The following is a 20680-nucleotide window of genomic DNA, read 5'->3' on the forward strand; positions in this document are numbered from 1 at the left end:
AACCACCACAACAGAATGTTCTAACTGTATAATGGATCCACTGTTTTACAGCTTTCTCTATGGCCATATGTAATTTACATAAAATAGTTTTACAAATTCTAGATTAGACAAATAGTATATTAAAGACAATAACTATAATGCCTTCACAGAGGTGTATATGTATATGCGTGTGTATGACTATATATCCCACACAAAAAACTACATTAAAATAACTTTAATAAGATTTGAAAGTCAAATACTCCAAAATTAGAAAATGCCATAAGTAAGGTTGCTTGTGCAAGGTTAATTTGGCCTCTTTTCACGTTTGCATGCTGAGAGTCCTTAATTACACAATCACGTACTATTTCTTTTGACAGGACCCCCTGTCTCATTCAGGACACACAATGGAGGATGCTCATTTTAATGAGCAGCTATTCAATATTTGTTCTTCGTTGTTCAATGGATAGCCCCAGGACTCATTTACTGCAAACTATTCTGGCTATAAAGACAGAATTAATAATTTCCTCAGGGTTTTCTTAAGGCTCTCACCACTTTAGCATCTGAGTGCACCATAAATATTAATGACTGCATTTTCATAACACGCTTGTGAGATGAGGGGATATTATTGTCCCCATTTCATAGAGGGCAAATTAAGGCACGGAGAGATTAAGGTTAAATGTGTCCATTACATTTGGGTGCCCAATCGGAGACCTCTAAGACCTGACTTTTTAGAGTATTTAACATTACACAATACTTTGTATTCATAGCACACTCACACTGGCTGCTGCTTGGGTGGCTCTGGGGACAGCTCCACCAGCCACTACTGGAGCAACTCTGCAGCCAGATGCTTGAGCAGCCCTGCAGCAAGCCTCACCAGCTGCTGCTGGAGCAGGCCCCAGGGCCAGCTGCTCTGACAGCTGGCTCTGGGGACTACCCAAGCAGCAACTGATGCAGCTGGCCCCAGGGACTGCCACGCTGCAACTTGGCCACGATTTTGGGGGTGGCCAGAGCAGTGGCTCCCCCCCGCCCCGGTTTTCCTCCCACAGTGGAGGATAGAGTGGCTGCAGGCTCCGTTGTCTCACCAGGGTTCCTCCACTCCCTGCAGCTGGAATCAGTTTAATCCTGGGGGGTCATCATCAGCTGGAGTCAATTGAATCCGGGGGGGGGGGGAGGACATAGCAGGTCCTATGCAGGCTCCTTGCGCATGGTGCTGCCCCCCCCCCCAGCTCCACAGGATTCAATCAGGAGTATTTATGTAAGTCATGGCCAGATAACAGATCATGCTTTTTTGTTTCTTGTCTGCGACCTGTCCATGACTTTTACTTAAAATGCCTGCAGTTAAATCGTAGCCTTAGTCATCTGCACTTTTAGGTCCACCACAGAGACCTCTGTCACTTGAAATAACTGATAACAATAGGTTGTTATCCTCTGGAAGAGGATTAGACGTATATTTTGCCAGTAGATACTCAGATATTTGCTGACAGTAGAGGGATGGTAAGTCACAGGAACCTTGGGTTTCATTCCAGGCTATGGGGGAAAGTGTGCTCTGTAGTACACAGACTGATTTTTGTAGCTCTTTCCTACCATGTATGTGATCCCTCTTGCCTAATCCCATACAGCTTGTTCACATCTCAGTCATGTCTCTTCCTCATCCATGGGTCTTTGTCTCTCAGGCTTCTCTTCTAGTCCCAGTCTCCTTTTCCAGCCAGTCTTTTCTTTCCATCCCCATTCTCTCCCCCCCAAAAAAGTTCCCCAAATCAAACCCAAACCTGACAGGGAAAATTTCAGCATAAATGGTTTTAATTTGGCTAAGTTATATGGATTTGATGATGCTGGGCAACCTTAATAATAGGCACTGTAACTAGCTCTACATATTTTATTTATAAAACTCTGCCAGTTATAGTTGAGGCATGTATATGTTTTTGAGAGAGAACAAATATAGCTTGAAAAGTAAGAACTCTTAAATGTGCATAGTAATTTGCTTGATCAAACTTTTGGTTGACGGATGTTATTTGGTAGGTTGGCTTAGTACGTGTCTGTGGAAATAGCAAACAGCCTCTGGTGATGTAATCTCTTGGATCCCCCTTAATGGCAAATAAAGTCAGAGACTCCAGATCTTTATGCTGTTCCTTTCTGGGCCAGAGAATCTTAAAACTTATAAAACTTCTAGTGGTAGACAATGATAGTTCCAAAACTTCTGACTGCATATTTCCTTCACCTTTCTCCTCTCTATGAAATGACATCTGGTTCAAACATTACTTCCCAAAATTTTAAGGTATGTTTTGAGATTTTTCTAATTAATTTTGGAAAGAAAGTAATATTTGTCTGCTGACACTTTTGTGTGTCAGATTAATAAAAGGCTCTGTAGTTTTGAGGATCTTGGTTTATATAATTTTATGGGCTCTTTTTGAATTAGCAAACTGGAGTCTGGGAGCAGTTTGCTGGATAAATTCTGAGAGCAGGAAACTTGTAGCTGTCCAGAAGGCATTTATGTGGCATTTTGAAAATGCCATGTGAAAATGTAGATGGATATGAATCACCCAAGCAAGTCATACATTTTAATGTACATTCTGCAAAGAGAACACAAAACTGATATTGAATAAGGTTAACAGATGGACTTAACCTCAGAAAAGGCAGGGAATTCAAAGTTAGCCTTTCTTACTCCGTCCTTAGCTTTTGCTAAGTGCATATGGTTCTGCCCACAAAAAGTACTCTTTTTAAATTTTGCAGTGCTTCTGAATGAATGTGAAAATGAGGAGGTCAGAGGGAAGATCCTGGCATTTATGGGCATGGATCAGACCCATCTATTAAGGTTTTGTTTATAGTAGCATGAAGATTGACATTGAACTGTCTAGTTTCTTTGAAATGCATTTCATTTTAGTGAAATTGACTCCAGATCTGTTATCTCAGGGTACGTCTAGACTACATAGCTCCATCGATGGAGCCATGTAAAATAGCTTACTCGGCATAGTCAACGAAGCAGGGATTTAAATAATCCCCACTTCATTAAAATAAAAATGGCCACCGCACTGTGCTGACAATCAGCTGATCCGGCACAGCGCGGCAGTCTAGATGAGGCGGGGTCGACAAGGGAAGCCTTTGTCAACCACTCTGGTATGGCTTGGGTGGTCATAGCACGGCGGCCATTTTTATTTTAATGAAGCAGGGATTGTTTAAATCCCTGCTTCGTTGACTATGCCGAGTAAGCTATTTTACATGGCTCCATCGACGGAGCCATGTAGTCTAGACGTACCCTCAGTGTTGTACCTAAAAGAGGTGGAATGTTTGGAGGTGGGGAGAGGAAGGCTCTTTAAAACAAGTATGTTCCAAAAACACTCACATGTGAACAACATAGCTTGAATTGACATTTGTGTGTGTGAGAAACCATGGAAAAAATCTTTTATTTATTTAACATAGAATAAAGTCTACATTCCTCAATTTAAAGTAAAGCTTTTGAAACCAAGTTAACCTACCTGACACATTTCTGTCCAGTTCAAGCAGTACTCCTAGGATTGATTGCACATTCCAAACCTCTGAGAAGCTGTCAAAGGCTAATATTTAACATTATCTAGCCTTTCATGTGTGGTTTTATCACAGTACCCATCATAGTAGAATCTAAGTATGTCCCATAGATTTAAAACCAAACTCAGAACAATGATCTAAATTCCATCTCTCCCCTGTCACACACATCTCCAGCATAGTAGAGGTCACTTGGAATTTTAATTTTCTTCTTTTCCTCACCTCTCCTTTTTCCTATCCCTCTTCTTTCTAGTCCTCACCTCTTTCTGCTCTTCTTCCATCTCATTCTTCATCATAGTTGTTTTTAGTTGTAATTGTGGGAAAGCAAAATCAAACAAGTCTCCCACAAAATTGTGGCAGTGAATTTAGTAATCATTCTACTCTCCATGAATGCATTCTCAAACCTCGTCCTTATTGCTGAATTTCAATAGACCTCCAGGGTATCATATTATGGTCCAAGCAACGCCTCCACCTCAGTTTTCTCCTTCAAGGTGTTTTTTCAATAACTCTTAAACCCTTGTGTCCTTTCACAGCTCTTCTTAGGTTCTGCTTTATTAAATTAATAACCGATCAAAACAAAATTCACAGACCATCCATTTACCTCCTCCTTAGGTCACTTCCAGGTCTTTCCTGCTTGTATTCTTTTTAACTCCCCAAGTTCAGGATTCCTCCACCAGTGTCTACTCACTTCCAGCAGCCTCTGTACTCCATTCTGTTCTCCCTGAGAGCTCCTACTCTGCCTCCTGCTGCTACCCATTTATAGGGAAATCAGCAGACCCCTGCTGAGTGGTGCTGCCGTAAGTAACTATGGTTGGTTACCCCCAGACTTATAGTCCTTAAGGGACAAGCTGCACTGTTACACAGAGAAATCCCTGTTTCCTACTCTCATGAGTACCACATTTGAAGTTGACAGGCACATAAATTCAAACTTAGTTCCTTAGAAACACAACTACTGGGGAGATCATTAACATGAAAAAAGAGAGGGGGAGAATCTCTCGTATACCTTGGATCAGTTCCACAGATGACTTTGAAAACCAGAAATGAGATTTTAAACCTGAGCTGGTACACTCAAGGGTAGAACACACAGAATCAGGCTGATGCTCATTTGCTGGCTGGTATTGCTGAGGGGCTGGGCTGTTACATTCTGGGTTAGCAAAAGGTTTGTCAACTAGGTCTTTGTATCCCTAGGTCTGGAGAGTTGAAATAATCCAATCTTTGAAGTCATGAGAGCATGGATAACCACAGCCAAGCCACCATTTATAAAAGGCAGTCCCCCAGCCAATATCAAGTGAAAGAGTCATAAAGCCTTAGGACTCCCTAACATGTAACTTCTATGTTCAGGTGAGGCATACTTTTGTCAGATTCCAAAGGGCCTGCCATGCAGTCTCTTTGCTGGAAGGGTGGTAGCTGTATCATGGTCCAAGCAGTGCCTCCACCTTGTGGGGGTGCAACTTAAAGCAGCAGGGAAACTAATTTCACCCCAAAACAACAAAATGTTTGTACCTAAAACATTAGCCATTGAAAATCCCATTAAGAGGGAACAAACTCATAATATTAGGACATGAAAAATCTCGCAGGGTTCTGGGGGACTGCTAAACCTTTCACCAGTCTATTTACTTTTCTGTACAGACAACATTCTCTGCTGGAGAGTGTAATCTATTAAATTTAGATGTGGCAGTAACAGTCAGTGGCTTTAGTTTGTTCTCTGAGCTTCCCATTTCCCTTTCTTCTTCATTTCTGCAGTCTATTTGTTCTTGGAAAGAAGAGCATTTCAGAAATATCTGTCCAAATGTTACAAGCTGATGTTACTAGTCTTCCCAATTCAATATGCATCAGCTTTTCAGATAAATTTCTTTTGTTCTTTATAATCCATAGCATTTGCATAGACAGTTTATCTGGACAATCTGTAACATGAGAAATTTGCACTGGTTTAATTTAGTGTGATTTTTAAATCAATGTGGTTAATCCAATGAAAAACACTGTGGACGTTCTTATTTTGGTATAAGTGACTTATTTCAGTTAAGCATAAATCAATTTCTATCAATTTAGTTAACCAAAATAAACCCGGATTAAATTGAAATAAGAATGTCTATACGGTTGTTTGCACCAGCTTGGGGAGCAGCCACTGACACTAAGGAAGCATATTGCTTGGTAGTGAGCGAGAGTAACATAACTGAAAACATTAACTAAAAGTTATTTTCAAATTCACAAAAACAAATAGTAGTAGTTATGGTATAACTTCATTATTCTTTGTTTTGTTAGGCTCAGATCAAACAGCAATACCTTAGGTTAAACCACATGACCTTCTCAGACAACATAACCTGCTGCAGGGGCATGGGTTTACTTTCCCATCATCAGATTGGACCAAGGCCTCAGTTTCTTGTCTGATCGAGGGGTCTAGCTCTATGACTGAAACAAAGGTCTCCTTTCTGGCTACTTGAAGGTCTGGCTGAATCTTCTTCCTTTTTCTCAGAGCTTTGGCCCTTTGCAAGCAGGGTTCCTGAACTGCCCATTGTGTAGTCTTTTTAGTCCTAAGACTTCTTTTGCAGGCTTCTATGACAGGTTCTTTGTCCTTGGGAAGATCAGAGTTATAGTCTGTTTCCACCTTGGCAAAAACACTTAGAGCAGCTCCTCCTATTTCCCCTTCCCCTCTAGGAACTGGTAAACTACATATATACAGATTTCAACCTGAATCCTCCTGGTACAGGTACAGAAAAAGAGAATGGGGAATCATTCTGCCTAACTCAGTGTAACCTGTGATCCAAAACTCAACTTTGTATCATGGTAGAGATGAATTCTGAATCATTATTGCAAAATTAGTTGCATGCTTGTGTTTTTTTTTAATTTAATATGAATATGTTGTTTTCTTCTATACCAATTACTGATACGTGATTGAAATGAACTAAGCACTGGAATATAAATCAAACGTGCTTTGAGAATTTGATGCAAAGATTTGTAAACAGATTCTTTAGCACCTCCCATTACTCGCTGCAAAAAGAAAAGATAAAGGAGGGATGCACTTCTTAGCTTCAGTGGCAACAAATGACTTCATCCATTAATGTTTCCAATTTAACCACCAGGATATTACACAAACCCAAGATGTTTTAATCATTCTAGACTAAAACAATAAATATATTGTTCATCTGTCATGTTAAATAAAGAAAACGTGAGCTAAACACTCAGCTGATCCTCTGCCTTATTCTCTCACATAAAGCATGCAGTAATGCATGGGAGGATTCTTATTTAAGAATTATCTTGGAAAAAGAAATGAAGTCAAATTAATATAAATGTAAATATTGCAAGGTTCAAATTTAACCACAATCTTTGATCAGCTAGATACAGTCTGAAGGACAGATTCAGAGGCTAAACCTGAAATTAAAATAAGCAAAAGACTGAATAACATACTGATACCATTCCAAACTGACAGGTAAGCTGCAAGCAGGCTTAAATTGGCCAAAATTACAATTAAAGATATTAGGGCGAAATAAGGGGATAAGTGGTGTGTACACTTGATCTGGTAAAGAACAAAGTCTCGTTCCCAATTCTTCACAATGGCACCAGAAATGCAATTAAAGCCAAGGAACACAGAATTAGTCAAGAGAACACTAGACAATGTCATACACACTGTATTATGCCATTTCTGTGTTGGAAAATCCACTTTTCCTGAGCATAAGCCAGGAAAGTAGCCATGGAAACATTAAGCCACCTGGCAATAGCATGCCACTTACTACCTCAAAAAAACAAGGAATTTAGGAAGATTGAAGGTACATATACTGATACTTGGACAGGAGTTGTACATTTGATAGTTTTTGTTAGCTAAAATGTTGATGTAAAATAAATGAATCTTTTGGGGAAAATGTTGAGTACATACTCGATTAAATCTTTGATTGGACAATACCTATTGTAGAAGCATCACATCATATTGCTTTCTATGAGATTTAATCAGTAATTGCATATCTAAAAATATATTTAATGCCAGTCAGCATAGTTTAATGGAAGGTAGAGCCTGTCAAACAAACCTGTTGTCTCTTTTTGACAGGATTATAGGTCTGGTTGACAACGGCAACTGTGTTGATACAGTGTAATTGGATTTTTCCAAGGCATTTGATTTAGTACCACATGATGTTTTGATTAAAAACGTGCATTATATTGAATTAATATGGCACGTAGGTTCCCTGAGAATCACTTCTTGGTCCAATGAGATTTAATATTTTTTAATGAGTCAGATGATGATAGAAAATCTTCACTGGTAAAGTTTGCAGACAACACAAAAATTGGTGGAGTGATAAATAATGAGTGAGACAGATTACTTTTAGAGAGTAATATGGATCGCCTAGTTAAATGATCACAATCTAACAAAATGCCTCTTACTAGACCCAAATGCAAAATAGTATTTCTGGGAATCAAGAATGCAGGTTACACTTGTAGGATACTTGAAAAAGTGTCAGAGAGGTAGTTGAGTTAGTCTGTCTCTGCAAAAACAATGAGTTCTGTGGCATCTGAAAAACTAAAAGATTTATTTGGGCATAAGCTTTCATGTGCAAAACCCCACTTCATCAGATGCAAGGAGTGGAAATTACCGAGGCAGGCACAAATACACTAACACATGAAAAGAAGGGAGTTTGCCTTGGAGGAGCAGTGCTAATGAGGCCAATTCAGTCAGAATGGATGTGGCCCACTCCCAACAGTTGATGAGGTCCATCAATGGCTATTAGCCAGGATAGGTAGAAATGGTATCCCTAGCCTCTGTTTCTCTGGAGGTGGGTGACAGGGGAGGGATTACGTGAGGATTACCTGTTGTGATCCCTCTCTCTAGGGCATCTGGTATTGGCCCCTGTCGGCAGACAGGATACTGGGCTAGATGGACCTATGGTCTGACCCAGTACGGCCGTTCTTATGAATACTAAAAGTGGGAAAATTGCTTTTGTAGTGAGTCAGCCATTTTCAGACTAAGTGGATACTAATTAGACATCAAGAATAGTAACACACAAAAACCAGTAGGAGACCACTTTAATGTCCCTGGATACTCAGTAACAGATTTAAAAGTGGCCATTTTTCAACAAACAACAACAACAGACCTTCAAAATGAAACTGCAGAACGGCAATTCATTTGCAAACTTGACACTATTAATCTGGGTTTGAATAGGGACTGGGACTGGCTGGCTCACTACAAAAGCCCTTCCTTTCATGTGCTAGTATATTTATGCCTGCCTCTGTAATTTCTACTCCATGCATCTGATGAAGTGAGTTTTTGCCCCCAAAAGCGTATTTAGGTCCAAATAAATGTTAGTCTTTAATGTGCCACAGGACTCCTCTATTTTGGAAATCAGTGACTCAGGGAAAGATTTAGGGATTTTACTATGGGTTCTCAATGCAATGCTGTGGCAAACATGGCTAATGTGATCTGTGGATGCTAAAAAGGGGACTATGAAGGGATGGGATCTTGCCTTTCTCATAAAATCAGTTAGTGTGTCTGCAGTTGAAATAAGATGTAGAAATGCTAGTCAGTTTAAAGGAGGGCCACAAAAGTGAGCCAGATCCTGGAAAACAAACCTGATGAAGTAAGGCTTAAGAAGCTAACCTTATTTCAGTTTACCAAAGAAAAGCTTGAATGGAGAATTGATTACATGTAAGTACCCATACACATCAGAAAAAGAGATCTGAACATGGGAGTCGGGTGGGATGACTAAAGCATAACAAGATCCAATAGTTGGAAGTTGAAGTTAAATACATTTAGATTTGAAATAACATGCAATGTTGTAGAATCTTTTGAAAGGGAGTTAAACTTTGGAACAGTTTACCAGGGAAGGCAGTAGACTCACAATTGCATGGAATCTTTAAAACAACATTACAATTTTTTAAAGATACACTTTAGTCCATCTCCTGGGAGAAATTGTATGGACAAAGTATGTGTGTGGAAAGAAGGCTGGATGGTCCCTTCTGGCTTTGAGAGTTTGAATCTATGGGTTCCTCTGTTCATCCCTTTGTTTTATAGGCAATGGGGAGAACAGGATTGCTTGCATTGCCCACAGCATTCTCACAACACTTGCAGCTATTTATTAAGACAATTATTATATTCCAATTGCAAGCATCAGTGTATTAAACACTTGCTTGCAGGAGTTAGGAAGGAATTTTCTCCCACATTACACAATTAGCTAGATATACTTGGAGGGAGGAAGTGCATGTCTACACTAAAGGGAACCCTCAAAATTAGATTTGAAAAGTTTCCCAAAAACCAATGGCAGCAAATTACTTCTGTTAAGGCCAGATACACAATCTGTATTACTTACCCATCTACTGCTTTGCAGCAATATATACAGCAAATAAGCCTTGTATTTTCTTGATTAATTCAGATATATCTGCACCAACTCTGACCTGAGGGCAGTTAGGGATCTTGCATGGTTTCTGTGGTTCTTTTGCATTCTGTTAGCTATACTGATTGCTGATTTCTTACTTGAATACTTTATTCTTTATGACAGAATTCATGCTTGGCCAAAATATAGGATACCTCTTCTATAGAGCTCAGGATCCAGATGAGCTCTATGGAGTCTGCTTAGTACTTTCCACCTCATGCTGCATGATAATATGGTAGGGTATGTCTACACTGCACACTTATTTTGAAATAAGCTATTCCTGAATAGTTATTCTGAATAGCTTATTTCAAAATAGCATGTCTACACTGACGGGAAGCCTCAAAATTAGTCCAAAGCAGGCTTCTCTAATGTAGACATGCTATCTTGATTTAGAGTCCCAGGAGGCACTGGGGAGGAATAACTTAGAATGGCCCTGGTGAGGGGTTATTTCAAAATAGTAGCAGTGGAGCGTCTATACACACCTTATTTCAAAATAGCGATTTTGAAATAGGTGTTATTCCTTGTAGAATGAGGTTTACAGATTTTGGAATAAGCCATCTGTTATTTCAAAATTATATTGAAATAGAGGAATGGCTGTGTAGCTGCTCACATTGTTATTTCAAAATAATGCCAGTTATCTCGAAATAACGGTGCGGTATGGACGCACTCATAGGCTGTGTCTACATTGGCACCCCTTTCCGGAAAAGGGATGCTAATGAGACCAGTCGGAATTGCAAATTCCGCGGGGGATTTAAATATCCCCCGCGGTATTTGCATTTACATGGCTGCCGCTTTTTTCCGGCTCGGGGTTTTGCCGGAGAAAAGCGCCAGTCTAGACGCGATTTTCCGGAAAATAAACTCTTTTCCGGAAGATCCCTTATTCCTACTTGAAATTTTCTTGAGCAGAAATCTCCTTTCTCTCAGTGCTGACATCATAGCAGTCCCTGACGCCTGGCCAGGAGAAGTCAGTGGAGAAGAAACCCGATTCTCTGCTCGCTACTGTGATGGGTGTGTGAAAGCGACATCTCACAGAAAATTCCATGCAGCAGTTTATAGTTTCTTATTTTCAAGACTATAAGTAAAAAAGTACAAGAAGAGTTTTAGACCCTACTAGTGAGACGTGTCCACTCTTTCCATACTAGGAAAGAGCCTTCACTAAAACACTTTAATTTGAGGAGTCTCTCTTGTGTAACACCATACAAACACAGTTGCTAAGATGTTAAATAGAGTTATGTAATAGTAGAACAACTAATTGTATCCATCTAACCCCCAACTCTACACTGACCTATGAGAAGCAAGTGGAGAGTCCATTTACAAGGGTGTAGAGTCCCCTTCTGTGTCTACTCTATAGCAGCCTTGCCCTCTGCAATGGAAACATTAGTTTCTCTGCATTGAGGCCTGCTTTTGCCCCCTATTTCTAGCTAAATGCACCAGACCATTGTGTATACTAGCCTGAAAACTCAAAATCCCAGTGCTCTGAGGTTTTTGTGGTGTGCATAGAACCAAACTGTCTGATGGAGTTTATTAGACTATAAAACCAAAATAAGAACCTTTTGTTCTTGGCTAGCCTATATTTGTTCATTTTCTGAAATTGTAGAATAACATGGATCTTGTCAAAGCTGTTAAGTGCCTGTTTGCCTATTTTCTGATTCAACTCTAATTATTCTTGGGGTGAAAACATTCTTTTAGTTTAATGGAAAACAATCTAAAATTGTCTTTTTGCAGAGGAAATGTCATGAAGTGAGATCCAAGTTTAGAGATTTTCTTTCTCTTACATTAAAAAAGATGAAACAAAAAACAGGATTATGTAGCACTTTAAAGACTAACAAGAGGGTTTATTAGGTGATGAGCTTTCGTGGGCCAGACCCATTTCTTCAGATCAAATAGTGGAAGTGGGTCTGGTCCACGAAAGCTCCTCACCTAATAAACCATCTTGTTAGTCTTTAAAGTGCTACATAGTTCTGTTTTTTGTTTCAGCTACACCAGACTAACACGGCTACATTTCTGTCACTATTAAAAAAGATGTGTGCCCTAATAAAATGATCTCAGGATGTAGAGAGAACTTAAATTAGTGGTGTCTGGTTTAAGACAGATAATTTGCTTTAAGAAATTTAATGGAGAAAGGCTATTCTGTTGGTACTGATATATTTTTATGTCTAAAATCAGTGAACTTAAATATTTTAATCACACTGACATGGGAAGAAGGTTTTTTTAATTAATTCCTTCAACACTTAAAAAATTAACAATTATGAATGCACCAAGAAAAGTCTAAAATTTTAGGACTGCTTACAATGGAATTTTAGGACTGCTTTTCAATGGAAAAAAACCCCAGAGATTCATATTGATCATAAATTGCAGGTGGTTTTTGTAAGCTGGTGCAAAAGCTTTTGGGACTGTGGGCTTGTGGCACTCGATGACATATCAGTGACCTTGGGAACCTGCCAAACTGCTGGTAAGACACTATGCATTTGAAATCCTTGATACTGTTTTGTCCTACTACAGCCATTTGTAATCTCGTCCCATGCTACAAAAAAGCCTTTTATGTGTCTGTTTTCCTAACAAAATTATTAACTTCTCATTCCGTACTGAAGCTGTAATGTTATGTGTTAGAGAAGAGTCCAACGTTGTGAAAATGGGGATATTTTTTATCTGGAGCTCCAATTTGGAGCTGTCTCTCATATACTGTGGCTACGTCTACACTGGCCCCTTTTCCGGAAGGGGCATGTAAATTTCACCTATCGTAGTAGGGAAATCCGCGGGGGATTTAAATATCCCCCGCGGCATTTAAATAAAAATGTCCGCCGCTTTTTTCCGGCTTTAAAAAAAGCCGGAAAAGAGCGTCTACACTGGCCCCGATCCTCCGGAAAAAGCGCCCTTTTCCGGAGGCTCTTATTCCTACTTTGAAGTAGCTCTTATTCCTACTTTGAAGACTCCCACTTCTTACACTGGACCAAAAGGAGACCACACTACTGGGGTAGGTGAGTTAAACTTCACATTGAACTTTCAGAGCAGAGTGATAGTTAAATGAATGTCCTTTGAAATAATATTCCTTGAAGTAGGAATAAGAGCCTCCGGAAAAGGGTGCTTTTTCCGGAGGATCGGGGCCAGTGTAGACGCTCTTTTCCGGCTTTTTTAAAAGCCGGAAAAAAGCGGCGGACATTTTTAGTTAAATGCCGCGGGGGATATTTAAATCCCCCGCGGATTTCCCTACTACGATAGGTGAAATTTACATGCCCCTTCCGGAAAAGGGGCCATTGTAGACGTAGCCTGTGTGTATAACCTAAATATGTCTATGCATCACTAGACATAGTGAATGGATGGGTAAAATAGATTATATAAGTAATGTATCCAGCCATACATTTTCGTAGGGTTGCCAACTTTCTACTTGCAAAAAAGAGAACTCTCTTGTCCCACCCCTACCCTGTCATTCCTCTGAGGCCCTATCTATGCCCCGCCCCTTCTCCGAGGCCCCATCCCCACTCACTATTCTCTCCCCTGTCCCTCACTCACTCATTCATCTTCATTGGCTAGCTCAGAGGGCTGGGATACACAAGGGAGTGAGGGCTCCAGCTGGAGCTAGCGTCTCTGAGGTGGGGCCAGGGATGAGGAGTTTGGGTGAATGAGAGTGCTCCACGATGGAACTAAGAGGTTTGGAGGGCAGGAGGGAGCTCTGGGCTGGGCCAAGGGGGGTGGGCACTCTGGGGAGCAGGCTCTGGGTGGCGCTTACCTCAAGCAGCTCTCGGAATCAGCGGCATATCCTCCATCCAGCTCCTGGGCAGGGGAGTGGCCAAGCAGCTCTGTGCACTCCACCTCCGCCACTCCCACTGGCCGCGGTTCCCAACCAATGGGCATGGCAGGGTGATGCATGGAGCCTGATGGCTGGCCCTACACGTAGGAGACAAAAACCCCACTGCTCAGAGCTGCGAAATGAACAATAAATGGCCTAGTCAGCAGTACTGACCAGAGCCGCCAGGATTCCTTTTTAACTACGTGTTCCAGTTGAAAAATCAGACAACTGGTCACCCCGATTTTCAGATGTAACTAGGTGTTATTTCACTGCAGAGTTGCTGTCACCTTTTCCTGGAGAATGTACTTTTGAAAAGGATGAGTGTGAATTTACCCAGGAGAGAAGAAACCGAAGCAGCTGGCATAGGAGAAGGGGTCAGACTCCCACTTCTTACACTGGACCAAAAGGAGACCACACTACTGGGGTAGGTGAGTTAAACTTCACATTGAACTTTCAGAGCAGAGTGATAGTTAAATGAATGTCCTTTGAAATAATATTCTGGAGCAAAGCTAAAAAAGGTGTATCTCCATCCTAGCCAAAACAAACAAGAAATCTGTAATATTCATAGTAAGATCTTTCAGAGAAGCTATAGCCGAGATAATCGGTGTCATGTGTCTGCCTATAGAACTCAACAGGTAGATGAAATTGCTGAAAAGAAAATGTTTTTACCAAGTTGTCTGGGGACTTATAGCTGATCTGAAAAAGAGATTCATGCTTTTCCACAAAGGAAACAAACTGTAGAATTTTAATTATTTTATCTCATAGAATTTGGGCTGTGTGTTAGGCTAAATTTTATTTTAGTGGGAAAAATTACATTGCCGAAAATACAAATGGTACATCCAACCCTATAATGTAGTAATGAAAAATACACATAGAGATTTGTCACCGGTGAGCAAATTATTTTTAATTTCACTTGTCATTTGACTTATCTTCACAAATCAAATATCTTTTGCTAACATCCCTCATCATGTATGTGGGATGATAATTGCTGAAGTTTAATTGCATTAGAAATTTTAAGGTAAAGTCAAATTAAATTCTATAATGGTGAAAGTGGAAGACATAAGATGTGAGATATTGCTTGTAAATGATCACCTGGAATTTAGTGTAGAATAATGCAATGTCAGCCTCTTCTTTCTGGGCCATGTCTTTACTTACTGGTTTGTCTCTTTTGCTCTGTACTACATTGGGCTCTATAGTATCTTTCCTCATTCTTGAACATACAGCCTGCTTCAGTGCAGTCATCATTGCCATTTTTAACACCACAAGGGTGCTTCTAACGTGATAAGCATAGTTCTTTCCCTTCATTTTTGAACCCAGGTGTCTATCTTTCTCTGGATGGTCTTACATGTATTCATTCCATTAATGATAGCTATGTATGCACATTGAAAAACTACCTTTTTGACCTGTCTGTTCTCTGTGCTGAGGTAGGATGTTACTCAGGCTTTAGTTCAAAGAAAACTAATATTAAGTGAATGTTACAAAATATGTTTAAATTTATAAATCTGTCAGAATAAGATTTTATAATATGGAGACTGATGCAACTTCTTTGAGACTCAGATGATAGGGTCTGTTTCCTATTGTATCTCTTGTCTTTGTTCAGATTGTGTGAAATGAGTTGTCTGTCAGAGGGGAAAAGTGTTCACATCACACATACCAGGGATGTTAAATTTAGATTAATAGGCTAATCGAATAGTCAATGCAATTTGCATCCACTATTCAATTCGCCTATAAGGGAGCCTCGCCTTTGAAGTGTAGTTGAAAGGCGAAAGCTGTGCGGGAAGCATTGGCCCAGTGGAGGACTGATTGAATTCCCCACTGGCCCCTTGCTCCCCATTACATTTCAAAGTGGCAGCACTATGTGGAGCTGGGGGCCAGCTGGGGATTCCGCCACTGGCCCTGGCTCTATGCGATGTTCCCACTTTGAAATGCCCTGGGCTCCATGTGGTGCTGCCGCTTTGAAATGCCATGTGGGGCTCCCCACCATGTTTCAAACTGACAGCGCCATGTGCAGCTGGAGTCAGCTGGAATCCCCAGCTGACTCCTGGCTCCCTGCAGTGTTTCAAAGCAGCAGTGCCAGGTGGAGCCCAGAGTCCTTGGGGAGTCCCCAGCTGACTCCATCTCCTTGCAGCGCTGCCACTCTGAAGCCTCCCCACTTCTTCCCCCTCCCCTGCTGCCTCTTTCTGATAGAGGCAGCATAGGGGTAGGGGAAGCGACTAGTTGACTAGTGTATTGACTATCCAATAAGCAAAAGCTTATCGGATAGTCAATACACTAGTCGACTAGTTGCTTATCGGAGAGTCGACTAGTCTTTCACATTCCTAACAGATGTCATCAGAGTTCCCACGTTGGTTGGTTGGTGTTAATAGTAGAAATATCAGTGACTGAATGGATATGGAGACAGACCCTCCCCATCTTTCAATAGTCCTTCAGAATAGTGCTTGGGGGAAATGTAAACTACCTCTGTACTCTAAATTTTCTGTGGCTAAAGAGAGCTTGGCTTTCCATCTGTTTACACAAACTCTCTAGTTACTATAATAAATGTTCACATATAGAAACATAAATGTGAAATAAAATGTAGTGTTCTCAAAAAGGATAGAAAGTAGGTTTGGCTTTTTCATTTTTGTATATTGATTTCTTTTTCTTCTGTTAGCAGCAGGCTTTGGATATGTATAGAGGGTGAAAATCTCAGCTGTTGTAAATCAGCATACGTCCATTGATTACAAAACAGCTATTTTATATTACTTCAGTAGAGTTACATCTCCTTATGCAAGCTAGCAGGGTATGATTGAAAGTTGTAAAAGCTGTGCCAAATTTAGAACTTGTATGGGTATGCTAGGACTATGCTGATTTCAGTGATAGACACATATGTGCAGACAAAGGAAGAGCTTGACCATAAATGCCAAATCCTAGCCCTGTCTTATGTAAGAGAAAATAGCCCCTTAACTCTACATATAGGACTTAGCACTAGTTTCACTGATTCTGAAGACATAGCAGCAGTGTGGGAGTTGCAGGGTATGTCTATATTTCACACTAAGCCCAAACTCCAACCTAGGTCCTCTCAGTAAATTCTGTGAGCCCTTCATAGGAGAGAAAGAGGCAAGATAAAGGGGTGTGTGCTTAGCCCTTCTGCATGAGCTTTTTACATCTAGGAAGAGACCAGAGATGAAGAACAAAAAGATACACTATAGATAGTTGGGCTTTAGAAATCCAGAGGGCTGTTTTGTATCTCTTGACACCTCCCCCCCCCCCCCCCCAATTGCTCTTTAAGAGGAGAGGGAATTTCACACCCAGCAAGCCCATCCTCTATGGCTGGCCACTCTATTTTCATCTGAAGTGTTTTTGTTGTCTTCTTTCTACTTCCAAAATCAGAAGGCTTCTACTCCTAGATTGCAGAAGATTAAAACAAGAGACTAAAGGACCACCCTAAAAATGTTTACTGCATTTTCTCCACCCAAAACAATCAAATAACTAATTGGCTGTATTGAACAGGATACATATTACTGTTTTCCTTGAGTCATGTAAAATTTGTAGTATAAAACTTTCCATATATAGTCTCCCTGCTTGGTCTGAAGGATGCCTTTCAGCTATGTGACAAATTTAGAACTTGCAAAATGCACAGAATAGCCGTTTACTTAAGAGAACAAAAGTGCAAGCACTAGAATTCTTTCCATTAATTAGCTTGTTAATGATAATTATAAACATGAAAAAAATTGTGGCAGTCCTCACCAGACTTACATTATAAAGCAGTTCACCTTGTGTCTAAGTGAAAGCTTGCTTGTCCAGAAGGAGAGAATTCCACTTCTCATTGCCTCTTACATCACTTCACCAAGGAAACATCTAATAAGCTTGTGATTTTCATGTGCTTTCTGCCGCTTGGCTGCTTTAATATAGTATGGGTTATGGTTTACTTACACCAGTGTAAATAATTCTACTGACTTTATAGCCTACACAATGGGTTAAACTCATCTCTGCAGAAGGCTAGCCTAAGGGCTATGTACTGTCCTCTTTGACCTGAGCAACTCATCAAAGTTTGAGCCTGTAGGCAATGTTCCCTATAATTTTTCCCATACATGTATGCAATACATTTTGTTATGTACACTGAATCATGTGGGGATGTGCACCAACAGTAGAAGCACATGTTGCCATCTATGGGCACTCTGCCAATCAGCTGAGTAGCATTTGAATCTCTCCAGGGTGGCCGCCCAAGCGCTCAACTTACAGGGAACACTGCCTCTAGATGTTCTAGTTGGGAGTGGAAATTGGTGATGGATATTTCTTTGATGCAGCTTTTTTTTATTTACAAAGAATGTACAAAGTCCCGTGTCTCTAAAATGAAAGGGAATCAAATAGGTCACAATTTCTGTGCTTTTAGCTGTTTCTTCAGGCTTCTCTGTTCTTGTCTGACCTCAGTTTCTTTATTTTGTGTGTGTGTGCGTGCGTGCACGCATGTACATGCACATCCCTCAGCCAAAAGTTCCTGGGCAGGTTCACACATATCTTTGATCTTTGGTGGGATTTAGGCTTACAGATTAATTGAAGGATGAGTTTAACCCCAACAAGGTTTCATAACCGCTCATAACAACTGCTTAATCTCCAGAATACTTTAGTAGATTTAAAAGGACTTAAGTGGTGCCCTCTGTTGGGCATCCTGTAAAGAGCTGAAATTCAGACAAGAAATCCTTTACTCAGTAGCTGAGCTGAATTATAACAATTTTGATAGCTATGGTGAATCTATTTTTAGCCTGATTACAACACAGCTTGGCTTTATCCAAAATGACTGCCAAACACTGTTTAAACTCATTCTGTGTACAGCTGAATTTAAACATGCAACATTGTTAAACACAGTTGTTTCAACTGAGTATGTGCGGTCTTACACAGCTGAATTCAAGAGCACCTGCAAAACTATTTTTGCAAAGTAATAAGAGCCTTGCCGTCTCTCTAATCACATTCTATCTAGACGGATCTTTGTGCATAGAAGAGATGCATACCCAACAGAAGATCACTTTCAGATCTTAATAAAGCCCCTCCAGTAGCTGTATTCTGGGCAGGATTGGAAAATTCTGAGTTAATACAGGAAAGGAAAGAGATGCTAATGAAAGAGGAGACTATGCTTCACTGTTTACAGAGCGTCAGCTATACATGTAAATGTGGGCTTTGTGACCAGAGCCTGAGCATGGAACTGAGACTATATATGGAAGAGTTTTAACCTCACTTTTAGGTTTCAGTCTTCAAAGCAATTACCGTATATACTCGAGTATAAGCCGAGTTTTTCAGCACAGTTTTTGTGCTGAAAAATGCCCCCCTCGGCTTATACTCGAGTCAGCCTCCTGCTCGCGGGCGGGCTCAGCGCGTCTCTGCCGCTGGCCGGGTCTAGACGCGTGAGCCCGGAGCTCCAGCCCCCCAGCCCCTGCCCTCCTGGCCCTTCCGGCCCCTGCCCTCCTGACCCTCTCAGCCCCCCTGTCCCCTTGTCCCCCCCAGCCCTTGTCTCCTCGTCCCCCCCAGCCCCTGCCCTCCTGGCCCTCCTGGCCCCCCTGTCCCCTTGTCCCCCCGAGCCCCTGCCCTCCTGGCCCACCCAGTCCCTGCCCCCTCGGCCCCCCAGCCCCTGCCCTCCTGGCTCTCCTGGCCTCCCAGCCCCTGCCTGCCCGGCACCATGGGTCCTTGCCGCGTGGGAGGAAGGGCGTTTGGGGCTGTTCGCCATGACGCTCGGGTGCAGCGCTGAGCTCGGGAACAGCTGGGCCAGGAGCCAACTCGACACCGTGGGCGTCTGTTCTGGAAGCGCCCGGGAGCCCTGATCACGAGCTTGGGCCCGATTCTGGGGCAGGTGCACAAGGACCAGCCGCTGCTCCCTGCTCCCTGCTCCCCCTCCCCTCCCCTCCCCTCCCGTGGTAAAATCCAGCCAGCACCGGCACCCGCTCCCCCCGCTGGCTCACTGGCCCATCGACGCCTGGCCCGGGTCTCGCACAGCCTCCCCCCCCCCCCCCCCCCCCGCTGGCTCATTGGCCCATCGACGCCTGGCCCGGGTCTCGCACAGCCCCCCCCCGCCCCCCCGCTGGCTCATTGGCCCATTGATGCCCGGCTCTGGTCTCTCACAGCCCCCCCCCCCCCGCTGGCTCGTTTAGAGGGGGCTCGTTGGCAGGCGAGGGGGCCGGAACGTGGGGGCTGCGGGGTGGGGGCGGGGGCGGCGGGGGCTGAGCTGTGGCCGTGCCTGCAGAACCATATTGTTTTTGTTGACCCCCTTTTCCACTTACAGAGCTAGGTTATTGTTTTTCTTTGAAATAAATATTCATGTAATTTTATTGGTATCTATCTTCATTTTTTACATTTACCAGTAGCTGCCTCATTTCCTACCCTAGGCTTATACTCGAGTCAATATTTTTTCCCAGTTCTTCGGGGTGAAATTAGGTGCCTCGGCTTATATTCGGGTCGGCTTATACTCGAGTATATACGGTATGTTATTTCATAATCAGTGCTAACCAATGCTACATGAAGACAGTATTAGTACATTTCAAGAATGAGTGAGCCTAGGAATGCCAAAGCTCTAATCAAATTTCTTCTAGGATATTATAAATAAAAAAAGGAAGCAACCAAATCAGGTATAAATTTGGTCATATTGGTTGCAGTTGTTATGGTTAAATATGCAAAGGAAAAATTTAGGCTGAATAACAGGAAAAAATGTCTTGATGATGATGTCTTTGATACTGTGAACTAATCTCCACAAAGCAAGGATCAGAAATCTTATTGCTAGAGCCATTTAAAATTGAGAAAAATTCTAGAAAATGTAAGCATGAGAAACAATCTTACACTAGTAGGCTATGAGCTAGATAACCTAGTACCAACCAGTAGGTCTTTGCAGTCTTTAGCACCACGTCTATTACACAAGCTAGATTTGTATGAATTCAACCAGAAAGACCGGGTAAATATTTTTCCAAGTGTTTTTTTTAAATCCGTTTGACTGAATAATTGTTAAAGATAGTTCTGATACCTATATAGGCATGTGTAGACTATCACTGCAGCGTCTGGCACAGCCTTTTCTATGGCTAGT

The 20680-nt window shown here is 41.6% G+C and overlaps 1 protein-coding gene across 1 annotated transcript in view; it reads left to right on the forward strand.

The window, feature by feature from the left end:
• MAMDC2 (MAM domain containing 2) overlaps window positions 1–20680 on the forward strand; it is a gene marked incomplete at its 5' end in the record, with an annotated part of 101616 nt that overhangs the window by 71643 nt on the left and 9293 nt on the right. Inside the window, 2 exon segments of the mRNA XM_014581011.3 lie at window positions 12210–12303; window positions 13914–14066. Of these exon segments, the coding sequence (XP_014436497.3) occupies window positions 12210–12303; window positions 13914–14066 (247 nt within the window).

The sequence above is a fragment of the Pelodiscus sinensis genome, chromosome 6 (genome assembly GCF_049634645.1).
Source record: "Pelodiscus sinensis isolate JC-2024 chromosome 6, ASM4963464v1, whole genome shotgun sequence".
Taxonomy (NCBI): domain Eukaryota; kingdom Metazoa; phylum Chordata; order Testudines; family Trionychidae; genus Pelodiscus; species Pelodiscus sinensis.